This window comes from Pleurodeles waltl, chromosome 1_1 (assembly GCF_031143425.1).
Source record: "Pleurodeles waltl isolate 20211129_DDA chromosome 1_1, aPleWal1.hap1.20221129, whole genome shotgun sequence".
In the NCBI taxonomy this organism is placed as follows: Eukaryota; Metazoa; Chordata; class Amphibia; order Caudata; family Salamandridae; genus Pleurodeles; species Pleurodeles waltl.
Window position 1 is genome coordinate 302,708,186 of NC_090436.1, and position 27,540 is coordinate 302,735,725.

A 27,540-nucleotide genomic window follows, 5' to 3' on the forward strand; every position below is an offset into this window, starting at 1 on the left:
TTTATACTTTTTTGTTTGCACCAAAAATTTTACCGCCAGCTAACGCCATTCCTACGCACCATGCGGACGCCTTATTTAAGGAATGACGTTAGTGGTCAGAGTAAAAAAAAAAAAGAAAAAAAAAAGACTCAAACCAGGCAGCGCCGGCGTAGGGGAAAATGGGGGTTGTGCATCAAAAAATGGTGCAAGTCAGGTTTGAGGCAAAAATCATGCCTCAAACTAGACTTGCGCCATTTTTTGACACACAACCCCCATTGAAATGACTGTCTTAGCAAAGACAGGAGTCATGCCCCCATGCCCAATGGCCACGCCCAGGGGACTTCTGTCCCCTGGGCATGGCCATTTCGGCACAGTGGCATGTAGGGGGGCCCAGATTAGGCGCACCCCCCCCCCCCCCCATGCCACTTTAAAAAAAAAAATGTAAAAATACTTACCTCAACTTACCTGTACTTACCTGGGATGGGATGGGTACCCCCCCCCCCCCATCCATGGGTGTCCTCCAGGGGTGGGCAGGGAAGGGCACCTCTGGACTCTTCCATTGTCAGAGACCATGGAAGTGAGCCCACAGATCCCTTAACGCCTGCCCTGACCCAGGCGTTAAAAAAACGGCGCACATCAGGCTGTGTGCCGTTTTTTAAGGCCCACCCTCTCCTGTGCATCAAAATGACGCGGGAGTATAAATAAGGTGCACAGGTCTTAGTCATTTTTTGGGGCGGGAACGCCTACCTTGCATGTCATTAATGCAAGGCACTTTCTCGCATCCAAACAATGACTCATACAAAGGAATTTTGACGTCAGCGGGCTCAGGCGTCAAAGTTTAAATATGGGGCAAGGTTTGTGCTGAATGTGCGTCAAAAATTTTTACGCACATGCGGCGCAAACAGAGTATAAATATGCCCCTATGGCCCTGAAGGGGAAGTTCCTGTCCCTAGAAATCAGTTTGCAGTGCGGGGAGAATACGCATGTCAATAAGAAATCTTCATTCAACTAAAATATGTCTCTACCAGATATAGCATTACCAAAGGTAAGTAACTTTTACATCTGATAGAGACTTCTAGTTGCAGATTACTTATCTTTGAATAGATACCCGAGCAATACCATCCCCGGTGGTGGGCTGTGAACCAAGATCACACCAAGAAGTCCTGCAGGACCGAACGGCCGAAGTAGCCGTCCCTTCGGACCGGGCTGTCCAGGCAGTAGTGTTTGGTAAAAGTGTGCAGAGATGCTCACGTCGCTGCCTGACAGATGTCCAGGACAGGAACGCCCCGTGCTAGCGCTCTGGTGGAGTGAGCACGCAAACCTTCAGAAGGTTGCTGCATGAGAGCACCCATCGAGAAATGGTCCTCTTCTGCACTGCCTTCCCCTTCTTCACACCTACATATCCCGCAAAGAGTTGATTGTCCACCCAGAAGCCTTTGGTATGATCAAGGTAGAGCTCTTTTTGAGTCCAGACGGTGGAGTCTCTCCTCTTCATGAAAGGGATGTGGGGGTGTTTAAAAGGTAGGCAAGATGATGGACTGTCCGACATGGAAGGGTGTCACTACTTTAGGCAGGAAAGAAGCCCTGGTGCAAAGCACTTTGTCAGGCTGGATGGCCAGGAAAGGTGGCTTAGATGACTGAGACTGGAGCTCACTTAATCTGCGGGCAGAGGTAATGGCAACTAAAAAGACAGTCTTGATGGTTAAGAGCCGTAAAGGGCAGTTGTGATGGGGAATCCTGCCGCCAACTGTTTCCTGGTATACTGGCGGACTAGGAAGGTTTGGAGGCTGAAGCGGGGGCTGAGATGGACTGGGCGACCCGCTGGCTCCCTGATCCTCGGGGGCGTGGGATTCCACGTCCGCAGCTTCTGTACACCATGCGCGGATCGATGGCCAGGGGTGGAATGGACGCGGTTGGGTGCCCCTTCTGTAGCCACGAAAGGCAGACTGCTAGGGTCTAGGAGCAGACGCGAGGTCAAGGGACCGGGCTGTGGCTCGGGAATCCTTGAAGCAATCGAGCACTGAGTCCGCCTTGTCTCCAAAGAGACGTGTTCCATGAAAGGGCATGTCCATCAAGGATTGCTGGCCATCCCCTGAGAAGCCAAATGTTCTCAGCCTGGTGTGGCATTTCAATGCCACAGTCGATGCAACCGATCTGCCCAGAGAGTTGGTCGTATCCAGTCCACAACTAATCATGAACTTCGCTGTGTCCCTCCCATTGGTTACGGCTTGGGAAAAGGTAGTCATGGCCTCCTCCGGAACTCTAACCATCACTTGTGTGACCGTATCCCAGAGAGTATGGGAATAGTGGCCCAAAAGGCATGCAGTGTTCACGGACCACAGCCCTAGACTGTTCGAAGAAAACAACTTCTTCTCCAAGCTGTCCAATCTTTTTGATTCCCTCTCTGAGTGAGTGGCAGGGAAAGCACCAGATGAAGAGGAAGCCTGGATGATAAGGCTCTCAGGCGTGGGGTGTTGGGTGAGGAATTTTCGGTCTGTCGGTGCAGGCCGATGGCGGCAGGCATTCGTCCTATTCACAGAAGCCCCTGTGCTGGGTCTGGACCAAGTACCCAAAACGAAATCCATTGGTGCCTCATTAAAGGGAAGAAGGGGTTCTGATGAGGAAGACCCCAGCTGAAGCACATCGGTTAGGATATTAGGCCTAACCTCTAAAGAAGGTAGCTCGAGGTCCAAGACCTCAATCACCCTTTTCACCACCATGGGGTATGAGGCACCCTCCTCCGTAGCCATGGTAGGAGGCGAGAGCATACCAGTGTCAGGGGAGGTGTCTAGACCACTGGCATCACCAAAATCCCGCACCTAGTCCATTTGGGAATCAAGCTGGTATTCTAAAGGGTCCAGTCTCCCCTCCAAACTCTACCCATATCCATAACCTTAAGCATACGGGTCTGGATCAACCCTGGGCCCAGGGGAGCCCACAGAGAATGGAATCTGCATCGAGCAATGTCGTTGTGTCTCATCGGGTATGAGAATGAGAATTGTGGGCCCAACCGACGTTGGAAGCATCAACATCTGACCCAATGCCATATAAGGTTGCTGTGGCACGACCGACATCGGGACGGATCCGCGATTGGATCCGGAGGAGCCCTCCGTGGCCGCAGCCGACGACTTAGAATCTGAGGGGGGCCCCCCCACCAACTCACCTGTGCCCGAGGGCGCAGAAAGTGGGTCAGTCTGCCCAAAAATGAGGCGCATTGCCTCATAAAACTCTTTGAGCTGAGCAGGGGTGACTTCAGCTCCGGGAAGTCGGGGAAGCACTGGGCCGACCCACATGAAGGCTCTGAGGACTGAGGCCTAGAGCATCGACGCTCTTCCCAGGACGCATCGTCCGAGCAACGGGGTGAAGTCGAAGAATGTTTGTTCTTCTTTGACTTCTTTTTCTTATGACCCGAATGTCCCGATGACTTTGAGGACTAAGAGTGGTGGTGTCTCGGCGGCCGGTCTCAAGACCTTCGACCGAATGAGACCGTGAGCGTCAGAGCACGACTTCGGATCGTGACTGCGCTCCAGGCACCAAAGACAAACGAGGTGCGGATCAGTCACCAACATCATTCGGTGACAGGAGTCGCAGGGCTTGAAACCGGTCTTGCAGGACATCCCTGAACGCATCCACGACCTCATCAAAAACAATTCGACTAAAGTGTTGTCGTAGTTAAAAAGTGACTGAGGTAGCTCTCTCCGGATCTGCGCATAAACTGGCAGAGAAAGAAAACACAACGCCAGTGACGCCCACAGAGTTGACCAACGCCACTCGATGGCATGAAGAGGTACTGCTTGAAGAAAAATGTCCAAATCCAGACTGACACCTGGGGAAATTCAAAGGTAAGGAATGTGCAACTAGAAGTCTCTATCAGATTAAGCGTTGTGCCACAGCATACCATTGGACGATTGCCCTTGTATTGACATTTGTATGCTGGGTTCATCCTCCAGCACCAATTTGATACAAGGCAATGCTGGCTAATGTTTGTGCTGTAGAACAATACTTTGTTCACGCTGATCTAGTTTTTGCGTGAAGCCCAGATTATGCACTCATCCGCACGTAACTCTTACTAGATGTGGATTTTTTTTATTTTGTATTTTACCCATTGCACAGTGCAGCACTGTTGGATGTAAAGCAGTGCAGCGCCAAGTGGAACGAAGTAAAATTGGTTCCTTGAGTAGTAGCCAAAGGTAATACAAATGCCTCAGACCTACCCCCTTATTCCTAAAAGGTAGTTTTATAATTAGCATGTTCTTATTATTTTTGAACTGCTTATGTAGTCTCAAACCCAGCTAGTGCCCATTATGTTTATAGCATAGTGAAGGCTGCAAAGGGACTTCTTGCTTGCAATAAAACCCACTACATGTACAAGTACCAAGATATTTCTCCTTGTTACGCCTCCCCTGGGAAGGTGTGACATTTTGGTGCCTCCCCAGATTAACTAGTTCTTGTAAATCTGGGGATGGGTCAAAATCCATGGGAGTTGCGTGGGAACACCCAGGCAGCTCTCCCACGAAATGCCTTTCCAGGGCAGGGTAACGCACTGCAAATCACCACCTTGCGATACTCTGCCCTGGGAAGGTGTTCCCTGGACATTGCATGGGTGTTCCCACGAAACTCCCGTGGATTCTGTTAGATTTTTGAAGCCATGCAAAGCCATGCAAAGTGGCTTTGCATGGCTTCAAAAATCTGACTTCGTTGTTCACATCATGCATGTACCACGATGCATGGTGCAAACATGACGCAACCCTCTCATAAATATGTCCTAAAAGGTTTTGCTTGGTTAAATTAATATATGTACACCAAAACTGAAAAGTGATTATCTGAGATAAAAATGTGAATAGTTCAAAACCCATAATTTCCAAAATACATTTGAAGCGGATATTTGAATGATAAACTATAAAGCACTGGGAGACTTATTTCTAATAATAATAATACCTTGGTATTCTTACCTTGGTACCAGGTACATAGTGACTACACTGCTTAGCCTGTGTAAAGGCATTCCAAATAAACAAAACGTTTTTTTACATTACTGCTGGCAATTGTGCACTGAGATGTTCATGACAGGCAAGCATATAAAGGATGGTAATGTAATCATGAATGATGTGTACAAAACTAATAATGTTAGTAGCTCTGGATTACTTTTACCGAACAAGTAGCTTTCTTAAGTGAAGAGGTTGGGGGATGGGGGAGGAACCAATGAGACATATATATGCAAAAAAAAAAAAGGAGAGAGAACTCTGGGTAGCTCCAAAGTTTAGGTGGAGGACTCTGCAACACCAACGGCATTCTATATTTGCTCACCTCAAATGTCTGTTTATCTAGCAAAGTTTTTAAGCATACGATCAACACAGTGCTATCCACGTCGAGCTAGATAGGGAAAAAGTCTTATGCCATTTGTATTATATGAGCAGGGGCACAACTACAAACTACGGTTTGTGGCGAAGTCTTTCATACTATAGTATCAAGAGCATTTAGTTAGACAGCAAATATAATGGGATGAAAAAGCAGGGATGATAGTGAAGATGTACTTTCTAAGCATATTAAGCATATTATGAATAAGCAGTACTACTGTTGAGCTGTAGTGTGAAAGATTATATTTCAATGCAACTTTGAGGTTTCCTCCTTTTGCTCTCGCTTAGAGGTTTCTTGCTTTTTGAATTGGGAAGCATGCACCATCTATGGAAATGGGCTAGTTAATTAGTGGTGCTTCCAGGGGCGCACCCTGGGCAGTAAGATTGTAGGGGGTGGTCTGGTGGAAGCTTAAGATTTTACAACAATCACATTAATTAAAAAACATTATATTAGAAGCGGGGGCCTTAAGAAGCAGTAGTAAGGGAGAGGAGCACAGATTGTTTGGGGTACTTAAATCTCAGGGCCATAGTTATACTTTTTGAGGAACAACTGCGCCAACGCAGTTGTGCGTCAAAACTTTTACCACCGGCTAACACCATTCCAATGCGCCATTATTTAAGGAATGACGTTAGCCGGCGCTGCGGACTAGTCTGAGTTTAAAAAAAATGACGCACACCAGGCAGCGCCGGCGTAGGGGAAAATGAGGGTTGAGCGTCAAAAAATGGTGCAAGTCAGGTCTGAGGCAAAAATCAGGCCTCAACCGGACTTGCGCCATTTTTTTTTAACGCACAATCCCCATTGACATGACTCCTGTCTTAGAAGTCCTCTGGGCATGGCCATTGGGCAAGGGTGCATGACTCCTGTCTTTGCTGTCCCCTGGGCATGGTCATTGGGCATAGTGGTATGTAGGGGGGCCCAAATTAGGCCCCCCTATGCCACTTTAAAAAACTTTATAAAATACTTACCTGAACTTACCTTTACTTACCTGGGATGGGTCCCCCCCCCCATCCATGGGTGGGCAAGGGTGGCAGGGGGTGTCCCTGGGGGCAGGGGAGGGCACCTCTGGACTCCTTCCGAGCCCACAGATCCCTTAACGCCTGCCCTGACCCAGGCGTTAAAAAACGGCGCACAACAGGCTGTGCGCCATTTTTTAAGGCCCACCACCTCCTGTGCATCAAAATGACACTGGGGTATAAATAAGGCGCACAGGCCTTAAAGTCATTTTTTGGGCGAGAACGCCTACCTTGCATATCATTAACGCAAGGCAGTTTCCCGCTCCAAAAAATGACACACACAGTGGAATTTTGACGTCCGCGGGGTCGGGTGTCAGTGTTTAAATATGGGGCAGGGTTTGCGCCGAATGTGCGTCAAAATTTTACGCACATTTGGCGCAGAGTATAAATATGCCCCTCAATATTTTGAAAAGTAATTTATTTTTAAGACGAGAGTGTGTGTGTTTTTGTCAGCGTATGTAAAAATCCCTACTGAAATGCAACAAACATCTCACAGTACCAGACTTAAAGCACCGGTACCCAGCTATTTACTACAGAATTAATCTATTAGTGGGGTGTAACACCATCACCCCCTGAAGTTACGCCCCTGCCCATCACCACAAGGCAAAGAGCCTTTGTCCAAAGGTGGTTGGTCTAGCCTGGCACTCTTCTGGAGCGGAGCCAGGTCTTAATTCCATTTCTAAAGCACATTGGTTTTTGGCAGTTTTACACACTTTCTCTCGTCACTCAAGCAGAGTGCACACGTTTCACAGACTGTGCGAGTGGGAATTATCGCAGTAGCAAGCAAGGTTTTCGTGTTTCTTCAAAGCTTCCCCCATGCTCCCACCACAAAGCGATCTCTTCCCCCCCCCCAACCCCCCTTCTTGCATTTGAACTAACCTGCATAAACCTTGGCAATTAAGATATATTTCATCCCCTCTGTAGTCAGGTTACATTAAACCACCAGCGATGAAGGAAGTCCGCCTGCCACATTCCATGTTGATTTTGTACTGTAGTTTATTTAACGGCCCGTCTTTTTTTTTTTTTTTAAATCAGCCATTGGCAGCGTTTTGCTGTCCTGCTGTGCCAACCCTCCTAGACCAATGCACGGTTTAATCCAACATGTACCTTTCACAAAAATTCCACTCTCTGGTAATACAAACACACTTATAAAAACGCGAAAGGCCTTTGCTGTTGAGACATGGTAGAGAGTACAAGAAGTTTTTTTCTACACTGGGAAAGTGCTCCTGGAATGAAGATACTCACTGCGAGGAACAGCATGCAGTACATGGAGAAGGATGAATGCCCAGAGTAAAAGGACAGTCTGTGAAGCAGAAAAATAAAAAACACGTCACTTCTTTGTTAAAAACAAAATAACAATGTTTAAACAATTTGAGAAGATCGAGTTAACATAGAATTAATGTGAAATAAACTATCATACATCTTTGTTGTGTTGGGAGCTCGCCTGGCATCTATTAAAATTATTTCTGAACAACCCCAACCCCTCTCAAAAACATAATTGAACGAGTATGTGGAATGTTTTTTTTTTTTGTTTTTTTTTAGATTTTAATAAGGTCTTGAGAGTGTGCTCACAATTAATTCTCCCTCGTACATACTAATAAAATACATTTAAAAAAAAAAAAAATCACTGTGCCTTCAATAGAACAGAAAAAATACATTAATTTAGCTTTTCAGGGGAAGGTGCTTTTATGTTGTTTACGGAAGAATTTTACATATTTTGTCATTTAGAAGTGTAGCTTCATATAAAGAAACAAACGTTATTATTCAAACCCTTACAACTGCCGAACATAGATATTCTTTGACACGCCAGCCAAGTGCATTTCTGGAAGAGCCCCCGCCCACCCCATCTAAAGAGAAAAAAAAATGATACGGTCGAACATTAGATCTCACACAATAAGGAGATACCCAAGGATCATTCTGCATTTTAAATTGGTGAACTAACCAGAGCTGAGGACAGAGTGCTCTTGGGCGTGGCAGTGAAGGGGTTCTTCTACGCCCTTGGATGCTCTAGTGTGCCAATATCATAAACGCAATCCATTAAACGCAGGTCCAACTCTCGGCGGTTCCAACAATCCCCTTACACAACGGCGCCAGGGATTGAGCAACGCGCAGATTTATTGAAAAAAATTCAACTGCTTCCATCTGGACAACACACAAAGGAAAAACAGCTACAAAAGGTCCCACAGAGGATACATCACTCTTCACAATCTACGTCTGCGACACATGCGATCAAAGTAAAGCTTTGGGTGAAGCTTCTTTGTCCTTCACTTTACAAAACGCTTGTTGCAGTAACAAAAGGTTTTCAAGCGGGCATCCTGAGCTTAAAAATATCTACCACACAGGACGTTAGCACCGGAATGGCTGCGCATTTGGATATTTCACAGGAAATGGATTGCTGATTACAATGTTTTAGCGTCTACGATGTCAAAGGTCTTGCGTTCTCCATGCCCCCTGTTTTTTTACTTAGTGTTTGTAATGGGGTGCTTCAAACAGGTTTATCTAGAGTAACCCCCTCAACTACAAGCTGTTTGACAATGGAAAACGTCAACCTTCAAGATACACAGGGCCTGATTTACGAAAAGTTAACGCTGCCTTTATGTTATTTTTTGACGCAAAACGATGCAAACTTCCAAAATATAATCATATTTTCTAAGTTTGCACTGCTTTTGCGTGAAAAAAATAACAAAGGCGGCGCAAACTTTTCTTAATCAGGCCCACAGTTTTTTTTCAGGAATGTTCCAAGGCTCATTGCCCCTTTCAAGAACAATAAGCTGGGAAGGAGACTTGGACAGGCTCAATTTTTACAAACTTTGGATCATTTACTGACGTTTTCACTGATGCTCGCTCGAAAGAAAAGGTGATACAATTTAGTGCTACAAACGTGGGCCTTTAAAATGGTAAGGAAACTGACAATATATTTCACGTTGCATGAGTGCCTGTGCAAAGCTTTAGTAAACGAGAGCCATAGGTACCTTTGATACTGCAATCCGATACACCACTGCCATTGTGTGCATGCAAGTCACATTCAGGGTCCATCGCTTTCTCATGCTCCAGAACCCAGTTCCTTGCCAAGGGTTGGTGAGTCCCACACACAGCCCTGCTGACATGCTACTAGCACAGGGTGGACAGGGAGTGCACAGGCATAGGGACCATCTGGCATCTACCCTCTTCCTAAATAGCTGCCCGATGCCAACAGTGGTGACACATACATTGTTATATAGTTGTATGTTAGAATAACGAGTGCAAACTACCATCTGGTATAGTATTCTAAAATAAGTATAGGGAATGCAGGGATATATATATATATATATATATATATATATATACACACACACACACACACACACACACACACATATATATACGCACACTCATGCACCCACTTACAGACACATTGAGACACTCATGCACCCACTCAGAGACCCAACTCAGACACTCATGCACTTCCTCACAGACGCACTCAGGTTACTGGGACGTTATAGTTAGAAAATAGAAATTTAAAAAAAACATAGAAATTCATTTAAAAAGAACCAAGATTACAGGGGCGTTGTAGTTGAATTTACTCACACAAAACCATAGAAATTGAGCAGTTATAATTAAGGTTAACTCAAGTAACTAAGTCGCACCCTAAAGTAACTAGGACTCGTGCCCTTGTCGTGCACTGTTAAATATCCCACATATTACATAAATCATGACTTTTTTTATGAGATCATTGATAATATTACCACAACATTCACAATAAAATTGTTGATGAGAAAACTGTGCATGGTAGGTGCGGCTGCCATAGGCCGTGCGTGGCGCAGGGTCAGGTCATTAGAGGAATGGCCACGGTGGTTGGATTAACAAAGTAATTAAGAATATTTTAAATTTTTATAAAAACATAGAAATACATTGAAAAAAAACAATGGTTACAGGGACTTTCTAGTTAGTAACAGGATTAAAGAAAGACAGAAATTCACTTTAAAAACCAAAGGTTACAGGGACGTTACAGTTAAGCTCCCATTTTAAAGGTACAAAATCCTAGAAATCCAACAGTTATAATTAGAGTCATTTCAAGTAACTACAACCCTTGCCCGAAGGTAACTATAACGCGGGCCCCAGCCATCCAGTTTTCTCAACAATAATGTTACTGCAAATGACAGAGTGATATTATCAACGATGTTATAAAAGATTAAATGAGTGCTCTAATATCTGGGGAAATTAGCAGTGCATGGCAAGGGCGTGAGTTGTAGTTACCTTAGTTATTTCAAGTAACTATAACTTGTGCCCTAACTACAACAGCTGAATTTCTGTGGTTTTGTACAAGTACATTCAGAACCCAACTATACCATTCCTGTAATATTTGAGTTTTAAGTGGAAAAAAAAACTATAACTCATGCCCCCACTATGCACAGTTTGTTAATAAATAATTTTACAACAATTATAACAGTGATATTATATATGATGTTATAAAAGATCTCATGAGTGCTAGGTTATCTGGGATAATTAGCAGTGCATGGTGAGGGCATGAGAAAAAAGAAGGGAGAAGAGAGAGAAAAAAGAGAAGAGAGAGAGAGAGAAAAAAGAGATGAGAGAGAGAGAAAAAAGAGAGGAGATAGAAAAAAAAGAGAGAGGAAAAAAGAGCGAGAAAGAGAGAGAGAGAGAGAGAGAGAGAAAGAGTTCCCCCCTCCCCCCCCCCCAAAGGACAGCCTCAATGCCCCTGCGGGTGTAGCTGGCTCCCCACGTCCTGCAGGGAGCTGCTTTAAAATAGCAGCACCCTGTTTGTTGGAGCAATGTTTGCATCCGTTTTCCCCTGCACGCATAATTGCGTGCACAGAAACAGATGAAAACTTAACTTTCTGCAAGTGAGAGCTGTAGGAAACTGGCTCCTTGTTGCAATTACCCCCTACACACTTTTTGCCTGATATTTATGCTGACTTGACTAAGAAGTGGGCTGGGACCCTGCTAACCAGGCCCCAGCACCAGGGTTTTTTTTCCACAAAAAATGTACCATTGTTCCCACAATTGGCACACCTCTGACACACAGGCAGGTCCCTTGTAAAAGGTACCAGTGTTACCAAGGGCCCTGTGACCAGGGAAGGTCCCTAATGGCTGCAGCATGTGGTGTGCCACCCTAAGGGACCCCTCACCTAACACATGCACACTGCCATTGCAGATTGTGTGTGTTGGTGGGGAGAAAAAGGTAAAGTCGACATGGCATCCCCCTCAGGGGTATAGGTAAGTCACCCCTCTAGCAGGCCTTAAAGCCCTAAGGCAGGGTGCACTATACCACAGGCGATATGCCCCTACAGTGTCTAAGTCTACTCTTAGACATTGTAAGTACAGTGTGGCCATATTAAATATATGGTCTGGGAGTTTGTCAAAAAACTCCACAGTTCCATAATGGCTACACTGAATACTGGGAAGTTTGGGATCAAACTTCTCAGAATAATAAACCCACACTCATTCCAGTGCTGGATTTATTTAAAAAATGCATACAGAGGGCCTCTTAGAAATGCCCCCTGTATTTTACCCAGTCCTTCAGTGCAGGACTGACTGGTCTATGCCAGCCTGCCATTGAGAGATGAGTTTCAGACCCCCTGGGGTGAGAGCCTTTGTTTCTGGCCTCAGAGAGCACAAAGCCTGCACTGGGTGGAGGTGCTTCACACCTCCCCCCTGCAGGAACTGTTACACCTAGCAGTGAGCCTCAAAGGCTCAGGCTTCATGTTACAATGGCCCAGGGCACTCCAGCTAGTGGAGATGCCCGCCCCCTCGACACAGCCCCCACTTTTGGCGGCAAGTCCAGGGAGATAATGAGGAAAAACAAGGAGGAGTCACCCCCTCAGCCAGGTCCACCCCTTAGGTGACCAGAGCTGAAGTGACCCCCCCCCCCCCCCTCCTTGGAAAATCATCCATCTTGATTTGGAGGATGTATCCCAATAGGGATAGGGATGAGCTCCCCTCCCCAAAGGAAGGGAGCACAAGGAGGGTGTAGCCACCCTCAAGGACATAAGCAATTGGCTACTGCCCTCTGACCCTAACACACCTCTAAATTATGTATTTAGGGGTGACCCTGAACCCAGGATTTTAGATTCCTGACAACCTCACAAGAAGAAGGACTGCTTAGCGGAAACCCCAGCAGAGAAGAAAAGGAGACAACAACTGAGTTGGCCCCAGCCCTACCGGCCTGTCTCCTGCTTCAAAGAACCTGCAACAGCAACGCATCCTGCGGGCCCAGCAACCTCTACTGACTCAGAGGACTGCCCTGCAATTCCAAAGGACCAAGAAGCTCCCATTGACAGTGGCCCTGCCTAAAGCAACAAGAAGAAACCATCTTTGAAGGGACTCTCACTCCAGAAGCGTGAGTCCTCACCACTCTGCACCCGACGCCCCTGGCCCAGAGAAACCAACACCTCAGAGAGGACCCCTAGGCGACCCCACCGACATGTCCACCCTGAGCTAACCTCTCTACACCCCCACAACGACGCCTGTAGAGGGAATCCAGACGCCTCGAAGAAGCACTGCACCCGCATTCCCCTGGCCCGTGAAGAAGCAACCACTGGCGCAGCAGTGACCAGCAGGCGGGCCTCACCCTTGCCCAGTCAGTGGCTGGCCCTAGAAGCCCCACTGTGCCCTGCATGCAACGTCTGAGTGACCATCTATTTCAATTACAAACCCGACACCTTGTTTCCCACTGCACCGGCCGCCCTTGTGCCGCTAAGTGAGCTTTGTGTGCCTATATGGGACCCCCCCAGTGCTCTACTAAACCCCCCTGGTCTGCTCCCAAGGCCACAGGTACTTACCTGCCAGCAGTCTAGAACCGGAGCACCCCGTCTCCGTAGGCTCCTATGCTATTTGGGCCCCTCTTAGACCTCTGCATCTGACCAGCTTGTGTTGCTGGGTGTTTGGGGTTGACTTGAACCCCCCAACGGTGGGCTACCTATTTCCCCGGGGACTGAACTTGTAAGTGCTTTACTTACCTCAAAAACAGTTTCGTACTTACCTCCCCCAGGAACTGCTGAATTTTTCCACTTTTAAAATAGCTTATTGCCATTTTATGCCAAACAGTGTACATTACTGTTTTGATTCAAAGTTCTGTCTATACCTATGCAAAGTACTTTACAATTAATTTACTTATCTGCAATTTGAATCTTGTGGTTCTAAAATAAATTAAGAAAATAATATTTTTCTATAGACAAACCTATTGGCCTGGAGTTAAGTCACTGAGGCCCATATTTATACTTTTTGATGCAAAGCAGCGCCAGCACTGGTTTGTGTAAAAAAAAGTTACCGCCGGCTAACGCCGTTCCTACGCACCATGCAGGCGCCTTATTTAAGGATTGAAGTTAGCCGGCATAGGGGAAAATGGGGGTTGTGCGTCAAAAAATGGTGCGAGTCAGGTTTGAGGCAAAAATCATACCTCAAACCGGACTTGCACCATTTTTTGATGCACAACCCCCATTGAAATGACTCCTGTCTTAGCATGGTCATTGGGCACAGTGGCATGTAGGGGGGCCCAAATGAGGCCCCCCTATGCCACTTAAAAAAAAATTTAAAAAATACTTACCTCAACTTACCTGTACTTACCTGGGATGGGTCCCCCCCCATCCATGGGTGTCCTCCAAGGGTGGGAGAGGGTGGCAGGGGGTGTCCCTGGGGGCAGGGAAGGGTACCTCTGGACTCCTTCCATGGTCTGAGACCATGGAAGTGAGCCCACAGGTCCCTGAATGCCTGCCCTCACCCAGGCGTTAAAAAACGGCACACATCAGGCTGTGCACCATTTTTGAAGGCCCGCCCCCTCCTGGGCATCAAAATAACACAGGAGAATAAATAAGGCGCACAGGCCTTAGTCATTTTTTGGGCGGGAACGCCTAGCTTGCATGTCATTAACGCAAGGCAGTTTCCCGCATCCAAAAAATGACGCACACTGAGGAATTTTTATGTATGCGGGCTTGGGTGTCCAAGTTTAAATATGGTGCACGGTTTGCGCCGAATGTGCGTCAAACTTTTTGACGCACATTAGCCGCAAACAGAGTATAAATATGCCACTCAGTGTGTGTTGTCATTTATTGCCTGTGTGTGTACAACAAATGCTTAACACTACCCTCTAATAAGCCTAACTACTCGACCACACTACCACAAATAGAGCATTAGTATTATTGCCTCTGTCAAGCACACTATCTCTCACTTTGAGATCATATAAGCAGAGCCAGCTCCCTACAAGAGCCACTATGGGAGGCTGCAGTAGAACATTGGGGAAATCAACTGACAGGCTGTTGCAAGTATATGTTTTATTCAGAATGTCAGATCTACTCTCAAATGGCTGATGAAGATAGTGTGAATTTACAGAAAATATGTTCCCATTTGAGCTTCTGGATCACCTTTGATAATGTCTGTGAAAAACATGAGAGAAAGCAGTTTTCTCTCAAATATGGTTCATAAAACCCTATTAGATATTTAGCATTTCTCACAGGCTAAAAATCATCTTAGAACACACTGGAATTCCTAAAATAAGTATACTACCATTAACAAATAAATTATAAAGGGTGACAACACAGTTAAAATACAAGTGATCCTAATGTAGACCATCAACAACAGGTCCTTTGTAATGCATTTCAAAGGGGATCACATCCCAGATTTCGGTAAAATAGCTGCCACAACAAGCTGTCCATGTTCTGGTCAGCCAATCAAGTTGGGGTTCCCTTTGTGACACTCCTCCCCATATGGCCCTTGTGATCAGGGTGTGCTCAACTTGCCCCCTCAAATGTTTCAATTCGATTTCAGGATGTAGGGATCATGTCTCTCAGTCCTGTAATGGCTACCACAACATAGTGTTCAGGTTGTGGCCAGCCAATCAGGATTCACTAGTCCCCTGTAAGGTGGCCAACTGGAGAGTATCTGAACACCAAGGGGCAAATTTACTAGCAAAGTTGCTGAGTTGCGCTGTGTTAAAGAGAGAAGGCAGAAATTCTCCATATTTACAAAGATATGGAGCGTGTCTTCTCTCTCCTTGCGCTGGCTGCCTAGCACCAAGGAGAATTGTTTTTGTGCAGGAAGGGATACCTTCCTGAACAAAAACAATCTCTTAAGACATTTTCCTCTTTCTATGTGTGCTGCATTGCATTACTTTTGTGTTACAAAGCCAGGCAAGACGGCACAAATAGCCCCTTGCACAGCTTTGTAAATATCTTGTAGCATTTTGCGTCATAAATGCCCCCACAAAAGTGGTGCAACCACGAAGCAAAATGCTAGTAAATATGGTCAGGTAGTCCAGAAAATTGTCAACTTTTTAACCCCTTCATGACCACCCCCTGCAGCTCTTTAAACACAACTTTCTAAAAAATAGCTGAACAGGTTTACACGAAATAATGAAAAGCATGCTTTCTGAATACATTTCTTACTTTTTGCCAAATTTGATGCAATGCAGTTGAGCCATATTTTCAGTATCACTTCTCAAAATTATCTACGGGAATTAACATAGGAAATCAAAGTATTTGGACCTCACCTCATTACTCCTCCTTTTCTTTCTCCCAATTGACGGACCAGCGCAAAGAGTACCAGGAAGGAGCTGGGGTGAACTTTTTTAAAGTCTTGTGAAGATTCGTGAAACAGCACCAACGTCCCTAGTGAAACAAAACTGCTCTTTCTATGGAAACTGTGACCTAAAAAAACTACATTGTGGCGACCACCACTGTATGATATCGCTCATCAAGTTATATGTGGAGTTAAGAATAGTAAATCGATACTTGTGACCATAGCTGGCAGGCTCATTATGTTCTGTGAACATCTGAAGTGTATCGGGCATTTCTCTCCCTCCTACACTACTCTACAGTGGACAACATAGGGAGTGATTAGACCACACCCGGAGGTGCTGCAAAGAAACCTTTCACATTTTATGACTGTGCTTTTCACCCATTCTGTCCTGAAAGAGTTATCACTTGTTTCTTTTACTTGGAGGTTCACAGCTACACAATGTCAAAATCGCTTCACTGTGATGGGGAGCGTAGAGAGGGAGCAGGAGACCTACTGCGGCTCTCTGTGTGTACTTTGTAGTCCTGATAATTTAGGTGATGGGTCACTAGATCAAAACAAAAATGCACAACAACCCTTGCTGTGTGGGAGCAGAATCGTTGATTAATTTTATCTATCTCGAAAGGTAAAAACATTAAGTAAGCTCCTCCAGGAATTGAAGTTGCGATGGTGCAGGTTAAGCAGATCCCCACAGTAAACATGTTAACCGGCATGCACCATCTAAAGAGGCTCCTGCATCAACTTTCTTGAGCACATTGAGCGAACGGAATCGGAGTGTTGAAACTGCGATGGTATTCTTACTTTGCATGTGCTTGGATAATTTCCATACAGAGTTGTTTTCCAAGCATTCTGTTGATGTCTCAAGTAGTGCAATAATGTTAGGGCAAGGCTTATGTTATATACCTGTCGTATTGATGCCTCTCCAGTCAATGCCGAAATCAGAGTACTATTTACTTATAGTGTGATTTATGGCACCATATATTAATACTTTTAAGAATGCAATTTACTTCTCAGAATATTATCCTCTCTCCTACAGGCACCCCTAAAAAAAACTCTAACCTTTTATCTTCACTACATAGATCCTCTCCTTCTGCTCATCACATCCATTTTATTTTAGTTTGGTACATCTCTTTACTAATTTATTAAATATATTCTAATCTCTTGCCCTCTCCCCCACTACCCTACCACCCTATAAACCTCAGTAAGATACACTGCTAGACACGAACCAGCACATTTGTGGCGAGTTGTTCTGAAGGGGTCATATGTGCACAGAGGGAAGCAACGCTTGCTTCAGTTGTTTTATCCCCTTCACTGTGTTCTAAAGACAATTCCACACCATCAAGAGACCAATATTGTGTGGAGTAGCTAGCGGAATACTAATCGCATAACGTGGAGAGACAGCAACAAAGGTGAAAATGACCGAAAAAGCACTGTTTTGGTTATTCTTTAACATGCCTTATACTTCCATATTATTGATCACTTGCTTTCACCAGATGTGGACATTTGTGTTGAATGAAGAGAAAAAAAACACTGTAAACTTTGCCAGATGTGGTACGGGGCCAAACACGCAACCCAGAACAGCATTAGTACATCAAACAATTCATCAGTGGCACCAACTATAACTTGCTCTCCCACCATACACTGCTTATGACTTCACGTATAACATCACTTGTGACATGTTTTATGACATCATTTATAAGATCACTGATGACATCTCGAATTAAAATCGATGACATCATCCAAGCTTGGTTTTTACCCATATTGCTGTACACTTAATACACATAGCATAATTCACATTAACAAACATAGCAATCAACCACATATATGCAGGAAACCCTCATTCAGCATGATGTTCAGTCTCCATATAACTGTTCCGAGACTGGTCCGTCCCTACCTCATTGTTGCTTTCCCCAGCCACCCCCTCAACCACGTCCCTCTGTTATTTGCCCCCTCCTGCCCCAACGGAAAAAAAGCGTCCAAAGTCACACCCACTGTGGTCAAGATACACAAAAAGGCACTGTGCTCCCTGCTCTGCATGGCCTTAGTCATGCTGTCTTCATGCAGGACCAAAAATGTGAATTTCAACTTGGACGTAAGATTATTAAACTTTTTTTTGTGAAAGCAGAGAATAATCCCATACTCAGAAAACTGATCACTACCCATCTCAATCAGCCTTGGCCACGTCATACTGCTTTAAAAAATAAAAAAAAAATCAGCCATGCCCGCACAGCAGATAAGCTGCTGTACAACATAACTAAAATAAACTTACACAGCCAATAGCTCTCCCATAGGCGAGACCTACTGACTTTGCCAATGCTCGTTTTGTTTTGTTTTTTTGGCAGATGCTGACATTTATAGTGTATTAGTTATCTACATTACAGTTGTCCAACACTTAAACACCGGAACAGACAGGCTCTGGATCCAGTATCAGAGAAAAATCAATGATACAACAGCCCTTCTTCAGACAGAAAGAGGTAACTTGGGCTAGTGGACTAAAAACATGCACCCCTTAAGTGACTGAGGGCAGGAACAGAATCCTTGTAGATTTATGTGAACACTGGGGCCTCCTCAGGCACAAAATTAGAATGACTGTGTAGGAGGCTGGACTGGCTTGTAGTGAGTACCAAGGGGTACTTGCACCTTGCACCAGGCCCAGTTATCCCTTATTAGTGTATAGGGTGTCTAGCAGCTTAGGCTGATAGATAATGGTAGCTTAGCAGAGCAGCTTAGGCTGAACTAGGAGACGTGTGAAGCTACTACAGTACCACTTAGTGTCATATGCACAATATCATAAGAAAACACAATACACAGTTATACTAAAAATAAAGGTACTTTAAGATACTTTGGCATATTGTCATAAAAATAGAGTGTACCCTCAGTGAGAGGATAGGAAATATACACAAGATATATATACACAATAGCAAAAATATGCAGTATAGTCTTAGAAAACAGTGCAAACAATGTATATTTACAATAGGATGCAATGGGGAAACATAGGGATAGGGGCAACACAAACCATATACTCCAAAAGTGGAATGCGAACCACGAATGGACCCCAAACCTATGTGACCTTGTAGAGGGTCGCTGGGACTATTAGAAAATAGTGAGAGTTAGAAAAATAACCCTCCCCAAGACCCTGAAAAGTGAGTGCAAAGTGCACTAAAGTTCCCCTAAGGACAAAGTTGTTGTGTTAGAGGAATAATGCAGGAAAGACACAAACCAGCAATGCAACAACTGTGGATTTCCAATCTAGGGTACCTGTGGAACAAGGGGACCAAGTCCAAAAGTCACAAGCAAGTCGGAGATGGGCAGATGCCCAGGAAATGCCAGCTGCGGGTGCAAAGAAGCTTCTACTGGACAGAAGAAGCTGAGGTTTCTGCAGGAACGAAAAGGGCTAGAGACTTCCCCTTTGGTGGACGGATCCCTCTCGCCTTGGAGAGTCGTGCAGAAGTGTTTTCCCGCCGAAAGGACGCCAACAAGCCTTGCTAGTCGCAAATCGTGCGTTTGGCGTTTTTGGACGCTGCTGGGGCCCAGGAGGTCGCAAATTGGACCTGAAGAGAGAGGGGACGTCGAGCAAGACAAAGAGCCCTCACTGAAGCAGGTAGCACCCGGAGAAGTGCCAGAAACAGGCACTACGAGGATGCGTGAAACAGTGCTCGCCAAAGTTGCACAAAGGAGTCCCACGTCGCCGGATACCAACTTAGAAGGTCGTGCAATGCAGGTTAGAGTGCCGTGGACCCAGGCTTGGCTGTGCACGAAGGATTTCCGCCGGAAGTGCACAGGGGCCGGAGTAGCTGCAAAGTCGCGGTTCCCAGCAATGCAGCCCAGCGAGGTGAGGCAAGGACTTACCTCCACCAAACTCGGACTGAAGAGTCACTGGACTGTGGGGGTCACTTGGACAGAGTTGCTGGATTCGAGGGACCTCGCTCGTCGTGCTGAGAGGAGACCCAAGGGACCGGTAATGCAGCTTTTTGGTGCCTGCGGTTGCAGGGGGAAGATTCCGTCGACCCACGGGAGATTTCTTCGGAGCTTCTGGTGCAGAGAGGAGGCAGGCTACCCCCACAGCATGCACAAGCAGGAAAACAGTCGAGAAGGCGGCAGGATCAGCGTTACAGAGTTGCAGTAGTCGTCTTTGCTACTATGTTGCCGGTTTGCAGGCTTCCAGCGCGGTCAGCAGTCGATTCCTTATCAGAAGGTGAAGAGAGAGATGCAGAGGAACTCGGATGAGCTCTTGCATTCGTTATCTGAAGTTTCCCCAGAGACAGAGACCCTAAATAGCCAGAAAAGAGGGTTTGGCTACCTAGGAGAGAGGATAGGCTACTAACACCTGAAGGAGCCTATCAGCAGGAGTCTGACGTCACCTGGTGGCACTGGCCACTCAGAGCAGCCCAGTGTGCCAGCAGCACCTCTGTTTCCAAGATGGCAGAGGTCTGGAGCACACTGGAGGAGCTCTGGACACCTCCCAGGGGAGGTGCAGGTCAGGGGAGTGGTCACTCCCCTTTCCTTTGTCCAGTTTCGCGCCAGAGCAGGGGCTAAGGGGTCCCTGAACCGGTGTAGACTGGCTTATGCAGAATTGGGCACATCTGTGCCCAAGAAAGCATTTCCAGAGGTTGGGGGAGGCTACTCCTCCCCTGCCTTCACACCATTTTCCAAAGGGAGAGGGTGTCACACCCTCTCTCAGAGGAAGTTCTTTGTTCTGCCATCCTGGGCCAGGCCTGGCTGGACCCCAGGAGGGCAGATGCCTGTCTGAGGGGTTGGCAGCAGCAGCAGCTGCAGTGAAACCCCAGGAAGGGCAGTTTGGCAGTACCAGGGTCTGTGCTACAGACCACTGGGATCATGGGATTGTGCGCCAACTATGCCAGGATGGCATAGAGGGGGCAATTCCATGATCATAGACATGTTACATGGCCATATTCGGAGTTACCATGGTGAAGCTACATATAGGTAGTGACCTATATGTAGTGCACGCGTGTAATGGTGTCCCCGCACTCACAAAGTTCAGGGAATTGGCTCTGAACAATGTGGGGGCACCTTGGCTAGTGCCAGGGTGCCCTCACACTAAGTAACTTTGCACCTAACCTTTACCAGGTACAGGTTAGACATATAGGTGACTTATAAGTTACTTAAGTGCAGTGTAAAATGGCTGTGAAATAACGTGGACGTTATTTCACTCAGGCTGCAGTGGCAGGCCTGTGTAAGGATTGTCAGAGCTCCCTATGGGTGGCAAAAGAAATGCTGCAGCCCATAGGGATCTCCTGGAACCCCAATACCCTGGGTACCTCAGTACCATATACTAGGGAATTATAAGGGTGTTCCAGTAAGCCAATGTAAATTGGTAAAAATGGTCACTAGCCTGTTAGTGACAATTTGGAAAGAAATGAGAGAGCATAACCACTGAGGTTCTGATTAGCAGAGCCTCAGTGAGACAGTTAGTCACTACACAGGTAACACATTCAGGCACACTTATGAGCACTGGGGCCCTGGGTTACCAGGGTCCCAGTGACACATACAACTAAAACAACATATATACAGTGAAAAATGGGGGTAACATGCCAGGCAAGATGGTACTTTCCTACAGACTGCACTTCCACAATTTTTACCAGAATGAACAGTAGAAAACATCCCTTCTTTGCAGGGGATCACAGCTATTTATTGGGCTCGACCTGATTGGGGAACCCACCAACACTTCTGAACGCCCCCAGTAAGCCCAAGCCCAATGAATACCTGTGGGAGACACAGGGGTTCCTCACATCCTGCGGTGGAACCCGAGGGGTAATCATTTTGAGTTACACCACTGCAAGTGTCCTCTGCATCATGGTGTGAGGCTGTGCACCCTATTTGTGCACCAGCAGAGGGATCACTGCAGCAGTAGACCAATCTTGGTAGATATGGTTCTGCACTTTATTTTCCTCTTTACCCAATGGAGAGCAGCAAATTTGATTGTTGAAAAATGATAAAATCTGGTCCTTATTGTAAGTGGTCAGGAGGACTCGATGCAAATCAGTCTTTTGGTTTTTAGAACTGCAGTTCACAAAAATTGTAATTGTTACACCTGACAATAAAAAGGAGCAAAGCGTAAACAAAAAACACTGCTTCAGAAGATGAAAAGCCCCAATATTTGTCTCTTTTCTAACATATTTATTGGTAAATTCAGACTTCCAGAGTAACAATGCCACTTGCTATAGAAGCAAATTTAGTTACGTTTTCTATTGTTCTTAAATTTGGAGATGTTCATTGAAGCACAACACGTTAAATAAATAATCAATATTGTGGTTCTTATCACGGAAGCATCAAAGGTAGACGTGGCCTTGCATTTAGAAAGAAATGGGAGTTCTAAACTGCTAAGTGGCTTTTAACCTCAGTTCCACCGGGACTAAATGCTGAGAGGAGATAATGGTCTTCATACATTTGTAATCGTTTTAGAAACATAATTCCGGAATATAGTTTTTAATTGTGATAAACCTCGAAGCATAAGTTTCAGTAAAAGGGTTACAACCTCATTACACCAAGTGGCATCAATATGGCACGTAAAGGACCATTTCCCTCCCTGCATGCATTCTGTATACTCCCCATAGTGCCAGTGGGTCTATATCTGACTTAATCAACAATATCATCTATTAACCTTTTACAAAGGTACACTAAGAAGAGAAGAATTAATGTAAAAAAGAAGTACAGTTGTAATTAATGTTGGAGAAAAAAATGTATACTTGGTATAGTGCCAGTAGTTAGTCTGGCTGCTTTCGCATCAATCATTATTTTGGTCACTGCGCCACTTCAGAGGCCAGCCTTTTGCGAATCAGGATTTATCCTACTCTAACATCGATAAGTCCTGCCCAAACTTACCAACTAGGTCTACCCTAGACAAAAGACGGCTGAATGAAAAGTATTTAAAAAAAAAGAAGAAAAAAAAAGGACCAGGGCTATTCAATTGATGCAGTCAGGGTCTGGAACTACATCCCTGTATCCGCTCCAACTGAGTAACGAGTTTGACACTTAAGTTCAGTACATCACAATGCATAGCAGTTCACAAACCAGCCACCTATCCTATCATCCATTGGCCTTATGCTTGTCTTTGACCACATACAGTGCTCTGCTGCCTTCTGGCTAGGTTAGGCTACAGAAATACCACTTATGAACAACATAAGCAAGAAGCAACCCCAGCGTGCCAACAAGGGGCTGCAATATGGTCTTGTGTGCTTCCTAGAAATTGACATTTTAGCAAGCATTGTACCAATCACCTTGTGTTGTTCTCAGGAAATTTAGGGGCATATTTATGAGCCCCTAGAGCCACTCGAGTGTCACTTTTCTTGACGCTTCGGTGGCGCTAAGCACTGCGCCATATTTACAAGGTGGCGCTAAGCTTAATACTTCCTTGTAAATACGGCCCCTTCACACTCAGCCCTTTGTGTGGAAGAGGTGTGCAATAGGTGTTGCTGTGGGCATGCCACAGCAACACCCATTGCATTTTGACGCTGCCTCAGATTTACGAGTTCTAATAAACCTGAGGCAGCCCCAAAATCTAAAGCCACCCCAGGGGGAGCATTAGCAAGGCGCAACAAGGAGGAATATTTGTATTCCTCCTCGTTTTTTTGCTTTTTCTATGTGTGCTGCATTCTGCAGCACACACAGAGGTGCCAAATCGCCATTAGTGAATGATTATGTGCAGGAAGGAATACCTTCCCACACAAACAATAAAACCCCTCAACGCAGACATCCTTGCACAATGGTGCAAGAATGCCTGCATTGGTGCTAGGCAGCTCAATTTAGCGCCAGTGCAGGGGACAACACATGGGTGCGTCGTATTCAATTAAATACAGTGCATCCCTGCATTGTGAAAATGATGGAGCGCAGCATCGCGCTCCATCTTTTTCAGTTAAATATGGGCCTAAGAGTGCAGAAAGAAATCGGTTCATATTAAGTGTGAATATATTTTAAAGGAAGTTTAGTTGATAAATCGGGATTTGTCTGGGTTCTATACAAGTTATATAATATATTAGCAGAAACAAACTTTACTGGGCAAATATCTTTCTACTCCTTTAGTTCTATATCCTACCCTTAAAATTGCACTGAAGCTGTGGTATGCCCCATAGTCAATCCCATTAGTCATAGGGTGAAAACCTATTCCCACACCACTTTTCTTAAATCCGGCCACATGTTCACATTCAGGGTGCCACAACAATCCACACTTCACTGGGTGGTTGAGCCCTTTCCTGTTAAGCGCAATCACTTTCAGTGTAGACATAAGTCAGGCATATAAGCCAACTGTGAATTGTGGGGTGAAAGTAGTAAACGTGGTGCACTTACCAACAAAAGGTAAAATTGAACTGTAAGGAGAAATATGGCTCCAAAAAAAGAGGAAGTCAAAAAATAGTAGAGGGGGAGAGTTAAGTCAAAGAATATGAAAACTCTCCAAAACATGGGAGAAATGCCTGAAGGAGGCATTCCCATAGTCATTTTAGGTTCATATTTACTTTTTGTTTTGGAACACATCCCCACCTCTCCTCCCAAACAAATGAGGCAATAGTCTTTCTGCCCCACCCCAGGTAGCTGGGGGACACAGTCTTACAACCTGCCCCCCCCCCCCCCCAAGTGGTGGATGGGGCAGAAAGCCCCATAGACACCAAGGTCCATATTTATACTCTAACACACAAAACTGTGTTAGCGCAGTTTTGCGTGTAAAAGTATACCGCCGGCTGGCGCCATTCCAGGATGCTGGCCGGGCGCCATATTTATGGAATGGCGATAATATAAGGGAGGCTGCCCACCATGGACCATGCCTCCACTTCAATAAGGCAGACAGTCTTTCTGCCCCCCCACCCCCCCACCCCCGCTACTCCTTCCCTGGGGATGAATGTAGATGATTACCTACAATCTGTCTCCCTGTTGATATGCAGAAAGTCCACAAGACACCAGGGGCTGCAGTTATTCAGTATTTTATTTGGGGTGGGGGGGGGCATAGACTTTCCGACCCCACTCCCCCCAAAAGGGGGGTGGATAGGGTATTCATCCCAACCTGCCCCCCCCTCCCCACAGGAAGTCCACTAAGCATCAGGGATTTCAAAACTGAGCCTAAAAAAACAAAATGAGGGGGGGGGGGGGGGTTAGCCTATCCTGGCATTGAGCCAACCCTCCACCCCAGAAGGGGCAATAGTCTATTTCTTCCCTCCTGGGGTCAGGTAGGAGTTTGTTCCAATTGGGGAGGTTTCCCCAAATAGGTGATCCCGGTAGGGGAGGTGGTAGAAAGTCCAACTGACACCAGGGACTTTGCCTTTGGGTAAAAATAAAGTATTGCATCTGTTGTACTATGGTTTGTCCTAGTTGGGGTGGAGTGTGGCCAATGATAGAATGAAACGCACGCACCACTTACTTTTTTTAAAATCCCCCTGGTGCCACGTGGACTTTCTATCCTCCCGGGGAACAAGTATAGGGCAACCTCTCCAGTTGGGACAAAGCTCCTTTCTGCCCCCAGAGGAGGAGAAAGAAACGATTTCTCCTTCGAGGGGGGGGGGGGGGGGGGTGTAGCTCAATACCAGGGTTGGCCACAGCCTTCTTTTGTCTGCTTTGGTGTCATTCCGAATTCCCTGGTGTGTAGTGGCCTTTCTACCAGCCCTAAGGTGCAAACGGAAGGCAAACCCACTGTCTAGCCCTGGGAGGTAGGAGTGGGGTAGGAGACTAAAAAAAACTGATTTGTCCCATCTGAGATGGTGTGTGGGTAACGCTGGGGCGAGGATGATTGTAGCACAGCAAACAGCTGATGCCATTTTTAGGTAAAAAAAATAATAAAACGGATACTTTTAACCGAAGCACAGTTTCCCTATTTTTCCCCAAAAAAACTCAACATGTAGCTATATTTCGCTTATTTTCTCAGTTACCTCCAGGGGACTCCACAAACTCTGGGTACCTTTAGAATTCCCAGGATATTGAGGAATAAAATGACACAAATTTGGCGCTGACAACGTCTTTGGAAAATTAAAGTTATGGAGCCCTAAGCGCGAACTACCCCAAAAAGCCTAAAAAAAAGCGCACTGGTGGTGGGGGGTATCCGCCCAGCAGTTAGGCGGTTAAGGTGCGTGCGTGCAGTGGGAAAGACCGATGGTACATACAGTCCATTTGATTAAACAATTATGATGTCGCAGGATGTCCGGCGATTCGGCAAGCCCTTCCTGTAAAGACCGCATGCCAGACCGGAAACGTAGATTGCTATTTTGAAAGATTTTGCGAGATACAGTATCGCCTGGAACCAAAAGCTATTAGCGTTTAATGCTTTCCTCTGCCAACAAGTATTGTTTAAACTTAGCATCCTGTTAGGTGGGCAGGAGGGATTCCAGTACCACCTTCTGAAGAATTCTGATACATCATCTGCAAGAAATGCCATTCAAAACAGGGCAGGGAACTGCATCCTCTGCACACGTGCAGCCTGACTATTCATTGGAAGTTAGCGATCATTGCAGTGTCCACCGCACCTCATACTGGCTCCGCAGCAATCTAGCAACGGAGATTTTAATCTATAAAAATAACATTTTCATACAGGTACACTATGGAGAACCATGGTACAGCCAGCGATTACTATAGGAAAAACGTGAGCACGATTCACGTTTGTAGGGGCAGTTTGTGCGCGCCTCCACCCAGACTGTTTCCTGGAGACTTGTGAAGGCTCGTGGCCTGGCCCGCGCTTGGCCCTACCTGGCAGAACACCGCTGCAGCCCACGCGGCGTCTGTTCAATGGTATAGATGTCACATAGCAGACTCTCCAAACTTATGGCGCTGGAGCGGGGGTGGGAAGGACAGTTTATTATGTGGCGAGACCGCCGCCTCCCACGTGCCAAGGGGCAGGCACAGCCAACCTAACGGAACCAGACGTGCAAAAAAAGCAGCAAAAGCACTCAGCAATGAATGAGCATAAAAGTTGAGAGTACAGTTTCAGAGAGTCTAAAGCGGCTAGAAGATGCATACTTGAGCCAAGTAAATAACACAATACCTGCTGGGTGAACATAAACTTTTCTCATGCCTGCACAGTAACTTGTCGGGAAACGTATTTGTACCTGGAATTAACATTTAACCATAACAAAGTCTGAAGGCGAGACCAACAGACATCCGTTGAGTGAGTTTGTCAAACAAACTAACAAAAACCCGCAGGTGGTTTGCGTACGTCATTAATCGGCCAGCTCGTTAAACCCACATCCTCACGAGATGCAGAAGGGTAATGTGGGATTTGCGTAGCAGACAAGCTGAACGTCAATGCCACAGGTCAGACGCTCAAAAAGACATACGATCGACAGTAGTAAAGCGCAACGGATAAAGAAAATACAGAGGCATCACTGTTTGCGCACTATAGTAACCGCAGTACGCTCGCAGAAAAAGAAAGAAACAAGACAAGACAGAAAGAAGTACTGGCTTTTGTATAGTGACCGGTGTTGTGTTAGTGATGCCTTACTTTGTGCCCTCAGACACTTCACATTTACAATGAGTGCCAAGACCCGGCAGGCCGCTCTGCTTGACGTCACAATCAGCACAGGGGTCACCATCGTAATGACAGTCCAAGTAGTGACTGGTCATGGCGTCTAAACTCTCATCAGCCTTCAGAGGGTATTTTGCACTCAAGGTCATCGTGAGGAACGGGCACTGAAGATGAGCTAGCCCAAAGGAAGGAGGCTCCCACAGGATAAAAGATCTCTTGACCTCC

General features: G+C 45.9%; 1 protein-coding gene across 3 annotated transcripts in view; it reads right to left on the bottom strand.

Moving 5' to 3' along the window:
* PLPP1 (phospholipid phosphatase 1) overlaps positions 1-27,540 on the bottom strand; it is a 220,090-nt gene that overhangs the window by 53,647 nt on the left and 138,903 nt on the right. For all 3 annotated transcript variants that reach the window (XM_069222113.1, XM_069222132.1, XM_069222122.1), the window contains one exon: positions 7,593-7,650. In XM_069222113.1, the coding sequence (XP_069078214.1) occupies positions 7,593-7,650 (58 nt within the window). The remainder of the gene's footprint in view (positions 1-7,592; positions 7,651-27,540) is intronic.